General features: G+C 39.3%; 1 protein-coding gene across 14 annotated transcripts in view; it reads right to left on the bottom strand.

The window, feature by feature from the left end:
* The window catches only part of DTNB (dystrobrevin beta), a 241,753-nt gene that overhangs the window by 185,677 nt on the left and 39,839 nt on the right, over positions 1–16,237 (bottom strand). For all 14 annotated transcript variants that reach the window (XM_005213006.5, XM_059891335.1, XM_024998836.2 and 11 more), the window contains 2 exons: positions 12,396–12,476; positions 8,812–9,025 (listed from right to left, as the gene is read on the bottom strand). In XM_005213006.5, the coding sequence (XP_005213063.1) occupies positions 8,812–9,025; positions 12,396–12,476 (295 nt within the window). The remainder of the gene's footprint in view (positions 1–8,811; positions 9,026–12,395; positions 12,477–16,237) is intronic.

Raw genomic sequence — 16,237 nt, 5'->3', positions numbered from 1 at the left:
TGCTAAGTGAAATGGGTAAAGACAAATATCATATGATCTCACTTTTATGTGTAATCTGTTGATTAAAAAAAAAGAAATTTCCAGTTGAGAGATACAGAGAATAGGCTGGAGGTTGCCAGAAGCAAGGGGTGGAGGGTGGGCAAAATGGGACACGGGGTCAAAGATACAAACTTTCAGTTATAAAATACGTAAGTCATGGGGAGGTAGCGTACAGCAGGGTAACCACAGTTTAAAACATTGTATTGGATATCTGAAAACTTCTAAGAGAGATCTTAAAAGTTTTCATCAGAAGAAAAAAATTTGTGTAACTATGTATGGGGATAGATGTTAACTCTCTGAAGTGACTTAGCATAGCACAGCATAGACCTATTGTGGTGATCATTTTACAATATACAAATATTGAATCATTACGTTGTATACCTGAAACTAATGATAATGAAATAAGAACTACAAATCATATAAAGAATGAATCAGACATACTAGGTTTGAAAAATACAGTTAACTGAAAAATAACATAATAAGTGTGACAAACAGTAAAACAGCTCTAAACAAAGAACAAATTAATGAGGAGAAGTGCAGACTGATAAAACTCTTCCAAAAGGAGGCAGAGAAAGTCAAAGAATTGAAGCATAGATGAGAAACAATAGGAGACAGAAGAAGTAAATATGACAATATTCCAAAAAAAATAAATAAAAACGGAGGAAATATTTGGCAATGACAGACCAGTTTATTCTGATCACCTCTTTCTCTGAGTAAAAGTAGAAAAGATGGGGGAAAAAAAATTTTAATCTTTCTGAATGCAAATGAGGACTAATAAGTGAGTCACCTAATGTAAAGGAGCTGGATGACCAGAGAGCTGAGGGCAATGGCTGAAACCACTTTTTCCATGCAAGCAATTTTCTGATCTCAGAGGAGAGCTCAGAAAGGCTGAATCACAGAGTAGTAACTCTGAAAGTATTAAGGAGCTGGAAGAGACACGTGAAAGACTGAATCCTGATGAAACTGCCTGCTCCTCCTCCCCTCACTCTGGGTTGAAAGCCAAAGGCTGCACCTGGACCGCTAGTGTGCAGAAGTGACACAGGGCCTCACACAGGCTGGGCTGGAAACTGAACTCAGGTGCCTCCGGACTGCTGAGGTCTCCAGGCACCTGGCAAGAGCAAACAGAAACCCTCTCTGTAGGAAAACATTCTCCTAGGCCTCAAAGTATTCTGCAAAATGTTTTAAAATATAATCTCTGATACATAATACAAATTTTAAAATTTTGGAATATGTTTCTCACATAATATAAAATAATAAGGCAAAAAGGAAATAAGATAACAAGAATGAATACCAGAAACAGCAAACAGTATAAAAAGAACCATAGGGAATCTAGATATTGGATTAAAAGCCCAGATCTTACCAAAAAGCTCTGCTTATTGTATTTAAGAAATATAAGAATGATTCATTTGGCATCATGGTAATATTGCCGAAGACCAAAAGAAAAAAGAAAAAGAAAAAAAAAAATCTTAAGAGTTGCAAAGGAAATTGACAGATTACCATCAAAGCAACTAAAATTACATTCACTGTCAATTTCTCATCAGAAATAACAGAAGCTACAAAAATATTAGAACAATATTCTTAAAATGTTGAAAGAAAAAAATGTCAACCAAAACTCGTATACCAGATGAAAATGTTCTTCAAGTATGAACATGGAAATTTCAAACAAAAATTAAGACAATGTGTCACAATCTGACTTGCAGAAAGGAAATACCAAAGGGTATTCTTCAGGCAGAAATAAAATAATTTCTGATAGAAGCTTGAAAATGTAGGAGTGTGAAAAACAACAAAACTAACAAACTAAGAAGTCTGAGCACTCTAAGGCTTACAAAATGTGAATCAAAGGGATCTCCTATTTACTAGTACAGTTTGGAAGAATCATATGATACTTTCTAAAAATCAGTTCCCTGATGGTCCAGTGGCTGAGACTCCAAGCTCCCAATGCAGGGGGCCGGGGTCTGATCCTTGGTCAGGAAACTAGATCCCACATGCCACAACTAAGAGTTTACATGCTACAACTAAGACCCAGTGTGCCCAAATAAATGAATAAATAAATATTTAAAATAAATAAATATCAATTCCATTTAAAGCTGAACTTTCAAATACCCTACAGCTCAGCAATACTATGCCTCAGTTTAGAACCAAGCAAAACATTTGGACAATGTACCATGAAACATGTATAAGAATATTCCAAGCAGTGTTGTTTCCTAGAGCAAATATCTAGAAAACACCATGGTAGTGTAGAAATACAGCAGAACATTTTATGCTAGTTAAAATAACTGAACTATAGATAAACGCAACATGAATGAATCTTTAAAACGTATTAGTGGATGAAAAATAAATAATACAATAGTACATCAGCATGGCACTCTTTTTATAATTGTAAAAATATTTCAACTTAGATAATACTTTATGTCCATATATGTGAAAACAATGTTTTTTTAAGAAACAAGGAAATGATAACACAAATTAGGACAGGGTTCACCTCAGTTAGGTACAGGTCAGTGGGATGGGTTAGAAGAGATAAACGTAAATAATTGTCAATGTTCATGTTTAAGTGCTTAGGTTAGACAGTGGATTGGTGGGTGTTTGTTATTTCAATGATGAGGGCAAAAAGAGTATACGGGGGTAAAAAATCAGGAGCTACAGCAGTGGTCCAGGCAAAAGACGATGCCAGAGGTCTAGGATGTAGTAATGGGGACGGGGAGTTCAGTTCAGTTCAGTCGCTCAGTCATGTCCGATTCTTTGCAACCCCACGAACCACAGCACGCCGGGGCTCCTTATCCATCACCAACTCCCGGAGTTCACCCAAACCCATGTCCATTGAGTCAGTGATGCTATCCAGCCATCTCATCCTCTGTCGTCCCCTTCTCCTCCTTCCCTCAATCTTTCCCAGCATCACGGTCTTTTCAAATGAGTCAGCTCTTCACATCAGGTGGCTAAAGTACTGAAGTTTCAGCTTCAACATCAGTCCTTCCAATGAACACCCAGGACTTATCTCCTTTAGGATGGACTGGTTGGATCTCCTTGTAGTCCTAGGGACTCTCAAGAGTCTTCTCCAACACCACAGTTCAAAAGCATCAATTCTTCTATGCTCAGCTTTCTTTATAGCTCAACTCACATCCATACATGACTACTGGAAAAACCATAGCCTTGACTAGATGGACCTTTGTGGACAAAGTAACATAGCTGCTTTTTAATATGCTGTCTAGGTTGATAATAACTTTCCTCCAAGGAGTAAGCGTCTTTTAATTTCATGGCTGCAATCACCATCTGCAGTGATTTTGGAGACCCAAAAAATAAAGTCTGACACTGTTTCCACTGTTTCCCCATCTATTTCCCATGAAGTGATGGGACCAGATGCCATGATCTTAGTTTTCTGAATGTGGAGCTTTAAGCCAACTTTTTCACTCTCCTCTTTCACCCTCATCAAGAGACTCTTTAGTGCTTCTTCACTTTCTGCCATAAGGGTGGTGTCATCTGCATATCTGAGGTTATTGGTATTTCTCCCAGCAATCTTGATTCCAGCCTGTGCTTCATCCAGCCCAGTGTTTCTCATGATGTACTCTGCATATAAGTTAAATAAGCACGGTGACAATATACACCCTTGATGTACTCCTTTCCCTATTTGGAACCAGTCTGTTGTTCCATGTCCAGTTCTAACTGTTGCTTCCTGACCTGCATACAGGTTTCTCAAGAGGCAGGTCAGGTGGTCTGGTATTCCCATCTCTTTCAGAATTTTCCACAGTTCATTATGATCCACACAGTCAAAGGCTTTGGCATAGTCAATTAAGCAGAAATAGATGTTTTTCTGGAAGTCTCTTGCTTTTTTGATGATCCAGCGAATGTTGGCAATTTGATCTCTGGTTCCTCTGCCTTTTCTAAAACCAGCTTGAACATCTGGAAGTTCATGGTTCACGTATTGCTGAAGCCTGACTTAGAGAATTTTGAGCATTACTCTACTAACATGTGAAATGAGTGCAATTGTGCGGTAGTATGAGCATTCTTTGGCATTGCCGTTCTTTGGGATTGGAATGAAAACTGACCTTTTCCAGTCCTGTGGCCACTGCTGAGTTTTCCAAATTTGCTGGCATATTGAGTGCAGCATTTTCACAGCATCATCTCTTAGGATTTGAAATACCATCACCTCCACTAGCTTTGTTCGTAGTGATGCTTCCTAAGGCCCACTTGAGTTTGCATTCCAGGATGTGTGGCTCTAAGTGAGTGTGAGTGATCACACCATTGTGATTATCTGGGTCATGAAGATCTTTTTTGTACAGGTCTTCTGGGTATTCTTGCCACCTCTTCTTAATATCTTCTGCTTCTGTTAGGTCCATACCATTTCTGTCCTGTATTGAGCCCATCTTTCCATGAAATGTTCCCTTGGTATTTCTAATTTTCTTGAAGAGATCTCTAGTCTTTCCCATTCTGTTGTTTTCCTCTGTTTCTTTGCACTGATCGCTGAGGAAGGCTTTCTTATCTCTCCTTGCTATTCTTCGTAACTCTGCATTCAAATGGGTATATCTTTCCTTTCCTCCTTTGCTTTTCACTTGTCTTCTTTTCATAGCTATTTGTAAGGCCTCCTCAGACAGCCATTTTGCTTTTTTGCATTTCTTTTTCTTGGGGATGGTCCTGATCCCTGTTTCCTGTACAATGTCACGAACCTCCGTCCATAGTTCATCCAACACTCTGTCTACCAGATCTAGTCCTTTAAATCTATTTCTCACTTCCACTGTATAGTCATAAGGGATTATGTCATACTTGAATGGTCTAGTGGTTTTCCCCACTTTCTTCAATTTAGGTTCATGATCTGAGCCACAGTCAGCTCCTGGTCTTGTTTTTGCTGACTGTATAGAGCTTCTCCATCTTTGGCTGCAAAGAATATAATCAATCTGATATCAGTGTTGACTATCTGGTGATGTCCATGTGTAGAGTCTTCTCTTGTGTTGTTGGAAGAGGGTGTTTGCTATGACCAGTGCGTTCTCTTAGCAAAACTCTATTAGCCTTTGCCTGCTTCTTTCTGTACTCCAAAGCCAAATTTGCCTGTTACTCCAGGTGTTTCTTGACTTCCTACTTTTGCATTCCAGTCTGCTATAATGAAAAGGATATCTTTTTTGGTTGTTAGTTCTAAAAGGTCTTGTAAGTCTTCATAAAACTGTTCAATTTCAGCTTCTTCAGCGTTACTGGAGTTCATAGACCTGATGGCTATTCAAGAGGCAGAAATCAAAGAACTTGGTAACTGACTGAACGCTGGGGCTGACAGAGGAAGGAAGAGTTATAATGACTCTCAGTTTCAGGTTAAGGACTGGATGCAGCGCAGGACTACTTAACAAGAAGGGGAACAACAAGTTTCCAATGCACTGCAAGGAATTTAGTAATGAACACTGTAGTCGGTACCTTTATACCCAGTGCAACTGTCCCCACGATGAGGCAACATGGGTTAAGGGTGAGAATTTAACTGCCCTTGGTCCTAAAGGCATAAATCCTTTGTTCCAGCTAAAAACAACAGAACAAAACTAAACACCTAACACTCACACATACATGGCCCCAATGCACATTTCTGGAGGGAGACTCCAGTACTTCTGCTTGGTGTTAAAAGAAAACTGGCTCTCTCTGCCTACCTAGGCTTGACCAGAAACATTTAGTAGCTGCTAGCAGGCATTTTCTGAAGCAGAAGGATAAATGTGATAGAAGAGGTGGGCAAAGCCAAGACCACTATAAAGAAATGCAGCCAGGGCCCTGGGGCAACCACAATCCAGGGCTGGCCTGCCTCTGGCTCCTCTGCCATGTGAGCCTGTGCGCCGGTTACCAGAAAAGCCCATGTGAGTAAGCTTCTTACTGCTTACAGCTGAAGACATGGAACTACTACAGGCGCTGGAAACAGAAACAAGGTTAATAAACCACAAACTCTAAATCGGCTCAACTGAAGAAGAGTCGAGAAGGCTTCCTGTCCCTCATGCTGGGAATTTGGATATCCGTGTTACAAAGAGAAAAACAATGTTGGTTAAAGCACCACCCTCTGTACCTTTGGACCAGGCCATGTAACTACAGTACTGTAACTGTGGTCCCAAGGGCCTGACGGAGGAAAAACTGAGGCTCACAGAATGTTCTGGCTAGCTCCTCACAGCTTAAAGTCCTACACACAGAAGTTTATAATGTTATTCTTTGCATTCTACAATGTTCATAATTGTCAAATGTGAAGTATTTTAAATTCTAAGTTTCAAAAAATTAATTCCTAAGAAAGTATACACTTAAGGGAGAAAGTCTGAGATCCTGTTTGCTCCATATGGTTGTTTTAAGGTCTCACAATCTATTATAATAACAATCAGAAATAACCTGACCAAAACTTTCACTATGAGTTTGGAGGTGAGGGAATTTAATAACTAAGTAATTGGTACATGCAAATTTTAACACTGAGAACTTATGCAACAAAAAAGCCTGAAAAGATCAATTAAAATAACATGAATTCTACATATCAAAGGAACTCTCCAGCCTAAGTAACACAGTGGCCCTTATATAAAGAGACTACTCCTTTTTGAACTATTTAACAATAAAAGGGGATTCCCCAATAGCTCAGTTGGTAAAGAATCCGCCTGCAATGCAGGAGACCCCGGTTCGATTCCTGGATCAGGAAGATCCACTGGACAAGTGTACCCACTCCAGTATTTGGGGCTTCCCTTGTGGCTCAGCTGGTAAAGAATTCACCTGCCAGGCAGGAGACCTGGGTTTGATCCCTGGGTTGGGAAGATCCCCTGGGGAAGGGGAAGGCTACCCACTCCAGTATTCTGGTCTGGAGAATTCCATGAACTGTATAGTCCATGGGGTCGCAAAGAGTTGGACACAACTGACTGACTTTCACTCACAACAACAAAATGTCCTGATTTTCAAAAATAAGATTTTGACAACCAGATTTTTTCTTTTTGTTTTGGTACAAGAAAGCCAATTTCAATTTCCAGAGTGCTAACTCAGTAAGCTCGTATCATATAAAGATTTCAAGGTTAGTCAAGCTTTGATGATTTACTCTGACGCCCATGCCCACGCATCAGACATGAATTACCAAAGTCAGCACTGTCGTACTATTACTCCTCACTCTTCGTAACTCATTCATCTTTCCTGGCTCTCTTCAGCGTGCCCTCTACTGATGTGTCTTCGTCTGATTCCCGTCCGTTGCTTTCCTTTGTCTCTTGCTGTGCGTGTCCAGCTTTCCCCTACCATGTCCTAGGACGCCTCTGTGCCTTCTGCCCTTCCCTTTGGTCTTCCCATTCTCCCTCTGCTATATCTTCATTCTCCCTTCTCCTCTAATCTTTAGTCATAGTAGTTAACTTATCTGATATAATTATAGAATCAAAGTTTATAATCTCCGCTTTGTCATTTTTAAGTTGTCAGATGATTTTTATTCCAATACTTTGGCTACCTGATGGGAAGAGCTGACTCATTGGAAAAGACCCTGATGCTGGAAAAGATCGAGGGCAGGAGGAGAAGGGGACGAAAGAGGATGAGATGGCTGGATGGCATCACTGACTCAATGGACACGGGTTTGGGTGGACTCCAGGACTTGGTGATGGACAGGGAGGCCTGGCGTGCTGCGGTTCATGGGGTCACAAAGAGTCAGACACAACTGAGCGACTGAACTGACAGACTGACTGATGGTCGTTATTTCTGACTTTAAAATACTGTTTCTTACATTGTGTTGCACGGCCCTGAACTGACGCCCTCAGCAAGTCAGTATCATGATAAGGTACTGTTTACTCACCACAGAACAACAGTTTTTACCAAGGTTTTTGCATCAGAGGAAGCATTCCTTGGACAGTGTAAAACTAAGCTACTGAATTCATTCATCTAAACTGCTTTAAGAAAATGGCACTAGAATTCTGGGACTCATATTTTAAGAATTCAAATTTCTTTTTAAAAAACTGTGATTAAATGGATGGAATATCTAATGTGATAACATCTTTAAAAATGTTGTGAATTTGGTGACTGCCTCTGTGTGACCTGGCCTTGACATCTGAATGGCTTTACCATTAATTCACAGAAACTTCAATATTATAAAGTGTAACTAACAGCATTCTACAAATACCTGAACTTGCTTTTCTACAGAGATAAAAATGAAGGAGAGAGAATGAACCCATCCAACCCAGATAGCTGACAGTATAGCAGGAATCAGCAACTAAATCCTTAGTTCCGAGAAAATAACCTCAGTGCTTCCATCATTTATGATTCTTTTTTATTCTTTATCATACAAACTTCATTCTCCACAAATACCAATATAACAACTCATTTCTGTTTTACTTTGGAGTATCTTTAGTTTTCTTCTATTGTTTGAAGGTTTAGAGCACAATGTTCTACATGGAAAAAAATTAAAATAGAATCCTAAACATAAATAAAGAGAAAGCAGGATACTATAGGCCAAGGGCAATTGTTATTTCATCATAAAGAAAAGTTAGCCTGGATGTCAGATAGAAAGCCTCATAATCAAATGTACAACTTGGCTATATTTCACTGGATACAGAACATCAATATTAAGGTATCTATGCTTTTACCAAACAATGTGTCTCAAGTGTTCTGACTCTCCCTAATGTTACAGAGGTTACTATGTGACATGCCACAGGACAGTAAGTCATTCTGGCACTGAACCAGTCTTTAGAAGGGACTTATACTAATTCATTTCCCTATTAACTGTGACTCTGAGTTGACAAGCCCTGGCAAGGCAGTGTGAAAGAAGAATGATTAGGAGAGAAATATTCTTAAGATGGAGTAAGCAGGGAAGGTACTAGCCTGTCATATGCAGCAATCATAAAGTTGAGAAGGAGGCTGATGGACTGCTCCACACTGATTTGGTGAGTGGAAGGAAGGCGCTTGTTCAGCTGGTAGTAGATGGATGAGATGACGGTCTCGAGGCGGGACACACTGATCTCAGTGCTATGGTCCAGTGTATTAAGGCCATTGTCTCGGAAGGCTTCAATCATGTTCCAGATATCAACAAGATGGACTAGAACACAAAGAAAAGAAGTTGTCAACAACTCCACAGTTTTAATTTATCAGAAAGCTATAAGAACTTTACATTTATTTATATTTAATAGAAGAGTGAAGGGTAGGGCTTCCCTGGTGGCTCAGTGCCAATGCGGGAGACACGGGTGGGATCCTTGGTCCTGGAGGATCCCACATGCTGTGGAGCAACTAAACCAGTGCACCACAACTTCTGAGTGTGCACTCCAGAGCCCAGGAGTCCCAACTACTGAACCCACATGCTACAGTTACTGAAGCCCACGTGCCCGAGGGCCCGTGCTCCGCACCAAGAGAAGCCACCGCAAGGAGAAGCCCTTGCACTGCAACGAGGGAGTAGCCCCTACTCTCTGCAACTAGAGAAAGCCCACGCAGCAATGAGGACCCAACACTGCCATAAATAAGTAAGTTTTAAAAAAGAATAGTGAGAATGGCAGAATATGTCACCCCAAAATATGTCACTTTGACCTATGGATTAGTTTGAGCTAAAGACACTTGAAAAACAGCAGATGCCAAAAAGGACACTCTGACCTCCCCCTTTCTTCCCCAAAGCAGAAATAAAAAGTCCCATGTGAACAATGCCCTCCCTATTTCAGGAGGAAAGAAACATCCTCATCACCAGAGGCAGTGAATTGAGTGTCAGAGAAATCTGTACTGACTTCACTAAAACAACTCTTGTCTTTAGTCTCTCGATATTTTATTTTTCCACAACTGCTACTCTTTGTTCAACTCAGTATATAAGCACTTAGTCCTACTCACTTCTTTTTTGCCTCCCCTTTGCTGCTTCAAAAATACACAATGCAAAATGTAACAGAACTTCAAAAAGACAGTCACAAGCTTTGTGGGAGACAGTAACATACTCCTCTTAGCAAGTGACAGAATAAACATATAAAAAGATAAGTACAGTCATAGACAAAGTTTACAACCAATAAAGTAGGCATAATTGACACCATATGAAGTCCTGCCCCAATGATCAGAAAATATGCTTTACTTTCAAGAATAAAAGGAATACGCATAAAAATTGACCTTAAAAAAATATTGACCTTACCCTGAGTCATAAAGCTAATCTCAATAAATGTTAAAGGATTAAAGTCATATAAACATTGTCCTCTGGTTAAAACAAAATTAAGTCAGATATCATTATCAAAAGAAAACTTTTAAAATAAGCCTTATCTTTAGAAATGAAGAACCATACTACTAGGAACTTCCTTAATCTGATTAAGGAGATCTACAAAAAACTGCAGCAAATGTATTACTTAACAGTAAAATGTTGAAAGCCGTTTCTCTAATACTGAGAATGAGATAAAAACGCCCACTATCATCCTTCCTATTGTATTTCAGATCCTAAACCATATAAATATGCAGTAATTATCAGTACAAACATTGGAAATAAAGAAGTGTAACTCATTCAAATGACAAAATTATATACATTAAAAATCATAAAAACTCTATACATTTATCACTAAAATTAATATGTGAGTCTGGAATGACTGCTAGATACAAATCAAGATATGAAAGTCACTGCATTTCCACATACCAGTTACAGGTAATGAAATTTTAAAAACGTATAACAGAATTACACATCATCAAGAATTTAGGAATAAGTCCAATAAAGGATGTGTAGCATCTCTACCAAAATACCTATACCTAGCAGAAAATGAAAATCTAAATAAATGGAGGGATATACCATGTTTATAGAATAAAATCTCAACACTGGATATATAGCAATTCTCCCCAACTTGATCTACAGATTCAATGCAATCCCAAGAAAATCCCAAGTGCTATATATTAAAAGGATGAATTTTACCATATGTAAATTAAATTTTTAATTTTATAATTAAATTATGTTTTTAGTATAAATTAACGGATTCTAAAATTTGTGTGAAAATAAATGTAAAAAGCAATATGTCTCTATAGAACAAAGTAGGGCGACTTGTTCTACCTGATATTCAGAACATGCTATAAAGCTGTAACAATGATGACTGGTACAAGGATAGACAAATAGACCAATAGAACACAAGAGTCCAAAAGCAGATCCTCTCATATATGGACACAGCTATTAACATTCTGGTGCATTTCTCCTAATGAATATGAGAGAAAGATTTTTTTAGTAATGTAGAAACCGGATGGTCTCTTCAATAAACAGTGTAAGGTCAACTGAACATACATATGGAAAAAATTTGATTCCTACTTATACTCTCCACCCACAGAAAAATTTCAGGTGGATTGAAGAATCATATGTGACAACATAGAACTTCTAAAACCATGCATCTTTTGTTTATATTACTAATGCCATTAGCCTGGCTCAGCCCACACACAGACTAATGTGTTTCAAGAATTATAGGAAGAATTATAAAACTGGTAGTTGCCCTAGGACAGTGGTTTTCAAACTTTTTGACAACCCACAAAAATGTATTTTAATCAAAACACACATACACACACACTTCTAGATATATAAAAAACATGTTCCACAAAATGCCTTACTATATAAGTTATATTCTAGCTTTTTGCCCTTCTTCTTTCTCTCCATTACATGCTTTAAATTCTGGCTACAGTCCACCAAAACGGTTTCAGGAACCATTAACAGGTCACAACCCATAATTTGAAAAACAATGCTCTGGGAAATCCAGAGAAGAAACATGACTTTAATCTAGGATGGCACGGTAAACTCTTCAAAGAGAATTTTAAGCTAGAATTTCTGAGTAGGACTTAAAGCAGTGTAGAAGTATTTAGATACAAAGTGACTTATAATAAATGGCAAACAAAACCTAGACTAAAACAGATTTTCCCACTCTAAGGCTAATGATCTTTAGATTACACAAAACAGTTTTTCCTTAATACACACACAAACACATATATGAGAAAAGTACAATAATTCTAAATTAGTTCTCTGAACACAAATTAAGGATTTTATATGCCTGTGTATATACATATACACATACATATATTTATTTCATAAGTAGCAACTGTGGAAGCAACTGTTTATAGAAAAGGCTGATTTACAAAGTTCATTGTTATTATACCTTTATCAAAATATTAGCTTTTCATTCCCTCCAGAAACTGATAAATTGCATTAATTTTATATAAAACTTTTCACTAAAAACAGTGACAAGGAGAAATCAATTCTCCCATTTAAAGAATTAAGTAATCTCAAAGCTGGTTACCGTACTGAGTTTCTTAAATATTTTGAGGGACACCCAGAATAAATCAAGAAGTTCTTTCCATTATGAAGCTTACATTCTAATAAACACTTATGATAAAAAATAACTTAATTAACATTACAATATGACTAGAACACAGTATAAACCTTTACACTATCAAGAGCTCTATCATAGAAATGAGTAGAAATGACTTACGGTTGCATCGTTTTTGTACAAATCGTAATTTGCAAGCTGTTCTGTAAGTTGATAGTCGTATGACATCAAAATTCTGAGCACCTGAAAAAGGGCAAATAAAAAACCTTCAATTAGATTTACCATTTAATTTCCACACACTGGGGAAGTGACTATTCTATTGTGTTGGCACAGGCTATACATAACATGTCAAATAGGCCTTCTTTGGCTAAAACACAAGGTGGAGAAGAAGGGTTAAGAAACACTTCTGTGTGCCCACTCCATGCCAAGCACGACGTCAGCAGTTTTGCCTACATCAGTCTGTCTGCTAGTCTAGGAAAACTCTAGGGCAGGACCACTCATGATATGAGTGAATGAATTAAATATTCTGCAAAGTGAAAATCAGTGGTAGAGTAGGAAAGACCTCAGCCTAGAGTCAGGAAAGCTCAATTTCAGCCCCAGTCTGACCACCAACCTTGGACCATGACCGTGGCCGTGTTACATCCCTTCTTCTTGGCCTCACTGGCCCCATCTGAAAAATCAGGGAACTGGACCAGCTGATCTCTAAGGTCCCCTTCCATGTCTGAGGCAGACTGGGTTTTTCGAGAAAGGGCCATGCCAGTATTTCCAGACCACTGTTTTATGTGCTTCTAGTACACTGCCCCTCCCCAGCAAGAGCTAAAGATTATTTCCCTCCACCTGCATGTGAAGTCATGGTGACTGCCTCTACAAAGAGAGTGTGGCAGAGGAACACTGCCTGATTTCTGAAGGTGGGTGATAAACCTGGGACAGCTTGGCCCTGCTCTCACTCTCTGAGGATGCTTGGAAGCTGGACATCATTGCTGTAAAGAAGCCCAAAGTAGCTGGATGTGGAGAGACCACACAGAGATGCTGGTAGGCAGAGGAACCGAGTCCATCAGCTCAAAGTCAGCAGCAACTGCCAAACACGTGAGTGAGCAAGTCAAATGACCCAGCCTTGAGTCTGAGCCTCTAGCAGAGGCCTCAGGTTCATGCAGCAAAGTCAAGACATCAGCACTGGATGACGTTCTGTTTTCAGACCCCAAAAAAGATGTAAAATAAATGACTGTTCGGGGATAAGTGATATATAGCCAAAGTAACTAGAACAAAGCCTAAATTACATGAGGCTATGAATCAAACTTTGTTTGCATTTCAAAATTTGCTGTAAAAGTCTCCCTGAACGTTAAGCCCACTTCAAGGAACTCTGACCTCCAATGTGAGGTTTTTTTTTTTTTTTTTTTTTTCCATTCATACTGCCTTTGTAAGATCTGGCAGCAACTTTTGACTCAACAGAGGGAAAGGGAACTGTCATAAATTTTCTTCTTCTACCAATATTTACAGTCATCTCTCATTTCTGCTCATTCCACAGTATAGGAAAAAAAAAGAAGGATTTTTCCAGGTTTTTGGTGAATATACTTATTGACCAAAAATTGAAGCAAAGATTTCTTTTAATCTCATTTCAATCAACCTTTACCTTGATGTCACGATTAAAATTATTTCCTTCATCACCTGGCTCTCACAAAATTTCTATCCTTCTATACATACACCCCCACTCCAGTACTCTTGCCTGGAAAATCCCATGGACGGAGGAGCCTGGTAGGCTGAAGTCCATGGGGTCATTGAGAGTCGGACACGACTGAGCGGCTTCACTTTCACTTTCCACTTTCATGCATTGGAGAAGGAAATGGCAACCCACTCGAGTGTTCTTGCCTGGAGAATCCCAGGGATGGGGGAGCCTGGTGGGCTGCCGTCTATGGGGTCGCACAGGGTTGGACACGACTGAAGCGACGCAGCAGCAGCATACATACACCATTCAGTCCTGTTTTTTTAATATAACAGGTTTTTTGAAATAGAATTCACCCATTTAAAGTATTCAATTTAGTTGTACAACCATCACCACAGTTTTTAGACATTTTTCACTATTTCAAAAAGAAACCTCTTCCCCTTATGAGTCACTCTGCTTATTTCTTAATTGGGTTGTCTGTCTTTCATCACTGAGTTGTAAGAGTCCTTTAAATGTTATAGATATGAGTCCCTTATGAAACATATGATTTGCAAATTTTTCCTCCCATTCTGCGAGTAGTCATTTCACTTTCTTAGTCATATCCACTAGAGTACAGAAGTTTTTAACTTTGATTAATCCACTGTATCTACTCATTCTTTACTCACTCGCGCTTTTGGCGTCAAACCTGAGAAGGCGTTGCCTAATCTAAGTTCATGAAGATTTATATTAATACCTAAGTTTTTTCTAACCGTTTTATAGTTTTAGCTCTTATATTGAGGTCTATGACATATTTTCGGGGCTTTGTTGGTAGCTCAGCTGGTAAAGAATCCGGCTGCAGGGCAGGAGATGCCGGTTCAATTCCTAGGTCAGGAAGGTCCCCTGGAGGAGGGATAAGCTACCCACTCCAGGATCCTGGACTTCCCTGGTAGCTCAGATGGTAAAGAATCCACCTGCAATGCACAAGACCCCAGTTCAATTCCTGGGTCAGGAAGATCCCCTGGAGGAGGGCATGGTGACTCACGCCACTATTCTTGCCTGGAGAATCCCCATGGACAGAGGAGCCCGGCGGACCCTTGCAAAGAATCGGACACGACAGAGCGACTAAGCACATGACATATTTTTAGTTAATTTATTATGTGGCACGAGGCAGCAGTTCAAATTCATTCTTTCACATATAGATACCCACTTGTCCCACCACTATTGGTTCAAAAGACTATTCTTTCTTCATTAAATGGTCTTGGAATCCTTGTGAAAAATCAAGCGACCACAGGTGTATGGGTTTAATTTTGAACTTTCAATTCTATCCCATTGATGATATATCTATCCTTATGCCAGTACCACACAATCTGGATTATTATGGCTTTTGTACAATAGTTCTCAAATTCAGAAGTGTGAGTCTTCAAAATGTGCTCTTCTCTTTTGAAATCATTTTGGCTATTCTGGGTCCCTTGAATTTCCATATGAATTTTAGGACCAGCTGAATCCCTTTCTGTAAAGAAGCCAGTTTTTCATGAGAACCACAGTGAGGTCATGGATCCATTTAGGGAATATTGAAGTTTTACACTTCTATGTTGAAGTTATTCAGTCTGATTCTCTTTCACTCATTTAGTTTCTATGTTACTGTGGTTGTGCCGTGCTTAACCGCTCATTGTGTCCGACTCTTTGCAACGCTATGCACTGTACTCCACCAAGCTCCTCTGTCCGTGGGGATTCTCCAGGCAAGAATACTGAGGTGGGTCGCCATGCCTTCCCGACCCAGGGATCGAATCCATGTCTCCCTCATTGCAGGCAGATTCTTTACCATCTGAGCCACCAGGGAAGTCCAGGAATCCTGGAGTGAGTAGACTATCCCTTCTCCAGGGGACCTTCCCAACCCAGGAATCAAACCAGGGTCTCCTGCATTACAGGCAGATTTGTTACCAGCTGAGCTACCAGGGAAGCCCTTCTATGTTACTATCTCAGTCTAAATATTTTAAGTTGGAACCATTAAACATTAATTATTCAAAACCAAACCAATGATTTTAAGAAAGAATGCTGACAAATGTCCAAGGGCATTTAAGAAATAAACCATCATTAAATCACTGTAGCTAAGGCTGTATACTGTCACGCTGCTTATTTAACTTCTATGCAGAGTACATCATGAGAAATGCTGGGCTGGAAGAAGCACAAGCTGGAATCAGGATTGCTGGGAGAAATATCAATAACCTCAGATATGCAGATGACACCACCCTTATGGCAGAAAGTGAAGAACTAAAGAGCCTCTTGATGAAAGTGATACAGGAGAATGAAACAGTTGGCTTAAAGCTCAATATTCAGAAAACAGATCATGGCATCTGGTCCCATC

The sequence above is a fragment of the Bos taurus genome, chromosome 11 (assembly GCF_002263795.3).
Source record: "Bos taurus isolate L1 Dominette 01449 registration number 42190680 breed Hereford chromosome 11, ARS-UCD2.0, whole genome shotgun sequence".
NCBI lineage: Eukaryota > Metazoa > Chordata > Mammalia > Artiodactyla > Bovidae > Bos > Bos taurus.
Note: the sequence above shows the minus strand (reverse complement) of the source record. Positions and strands in the feature narration are given on the sequence as shown.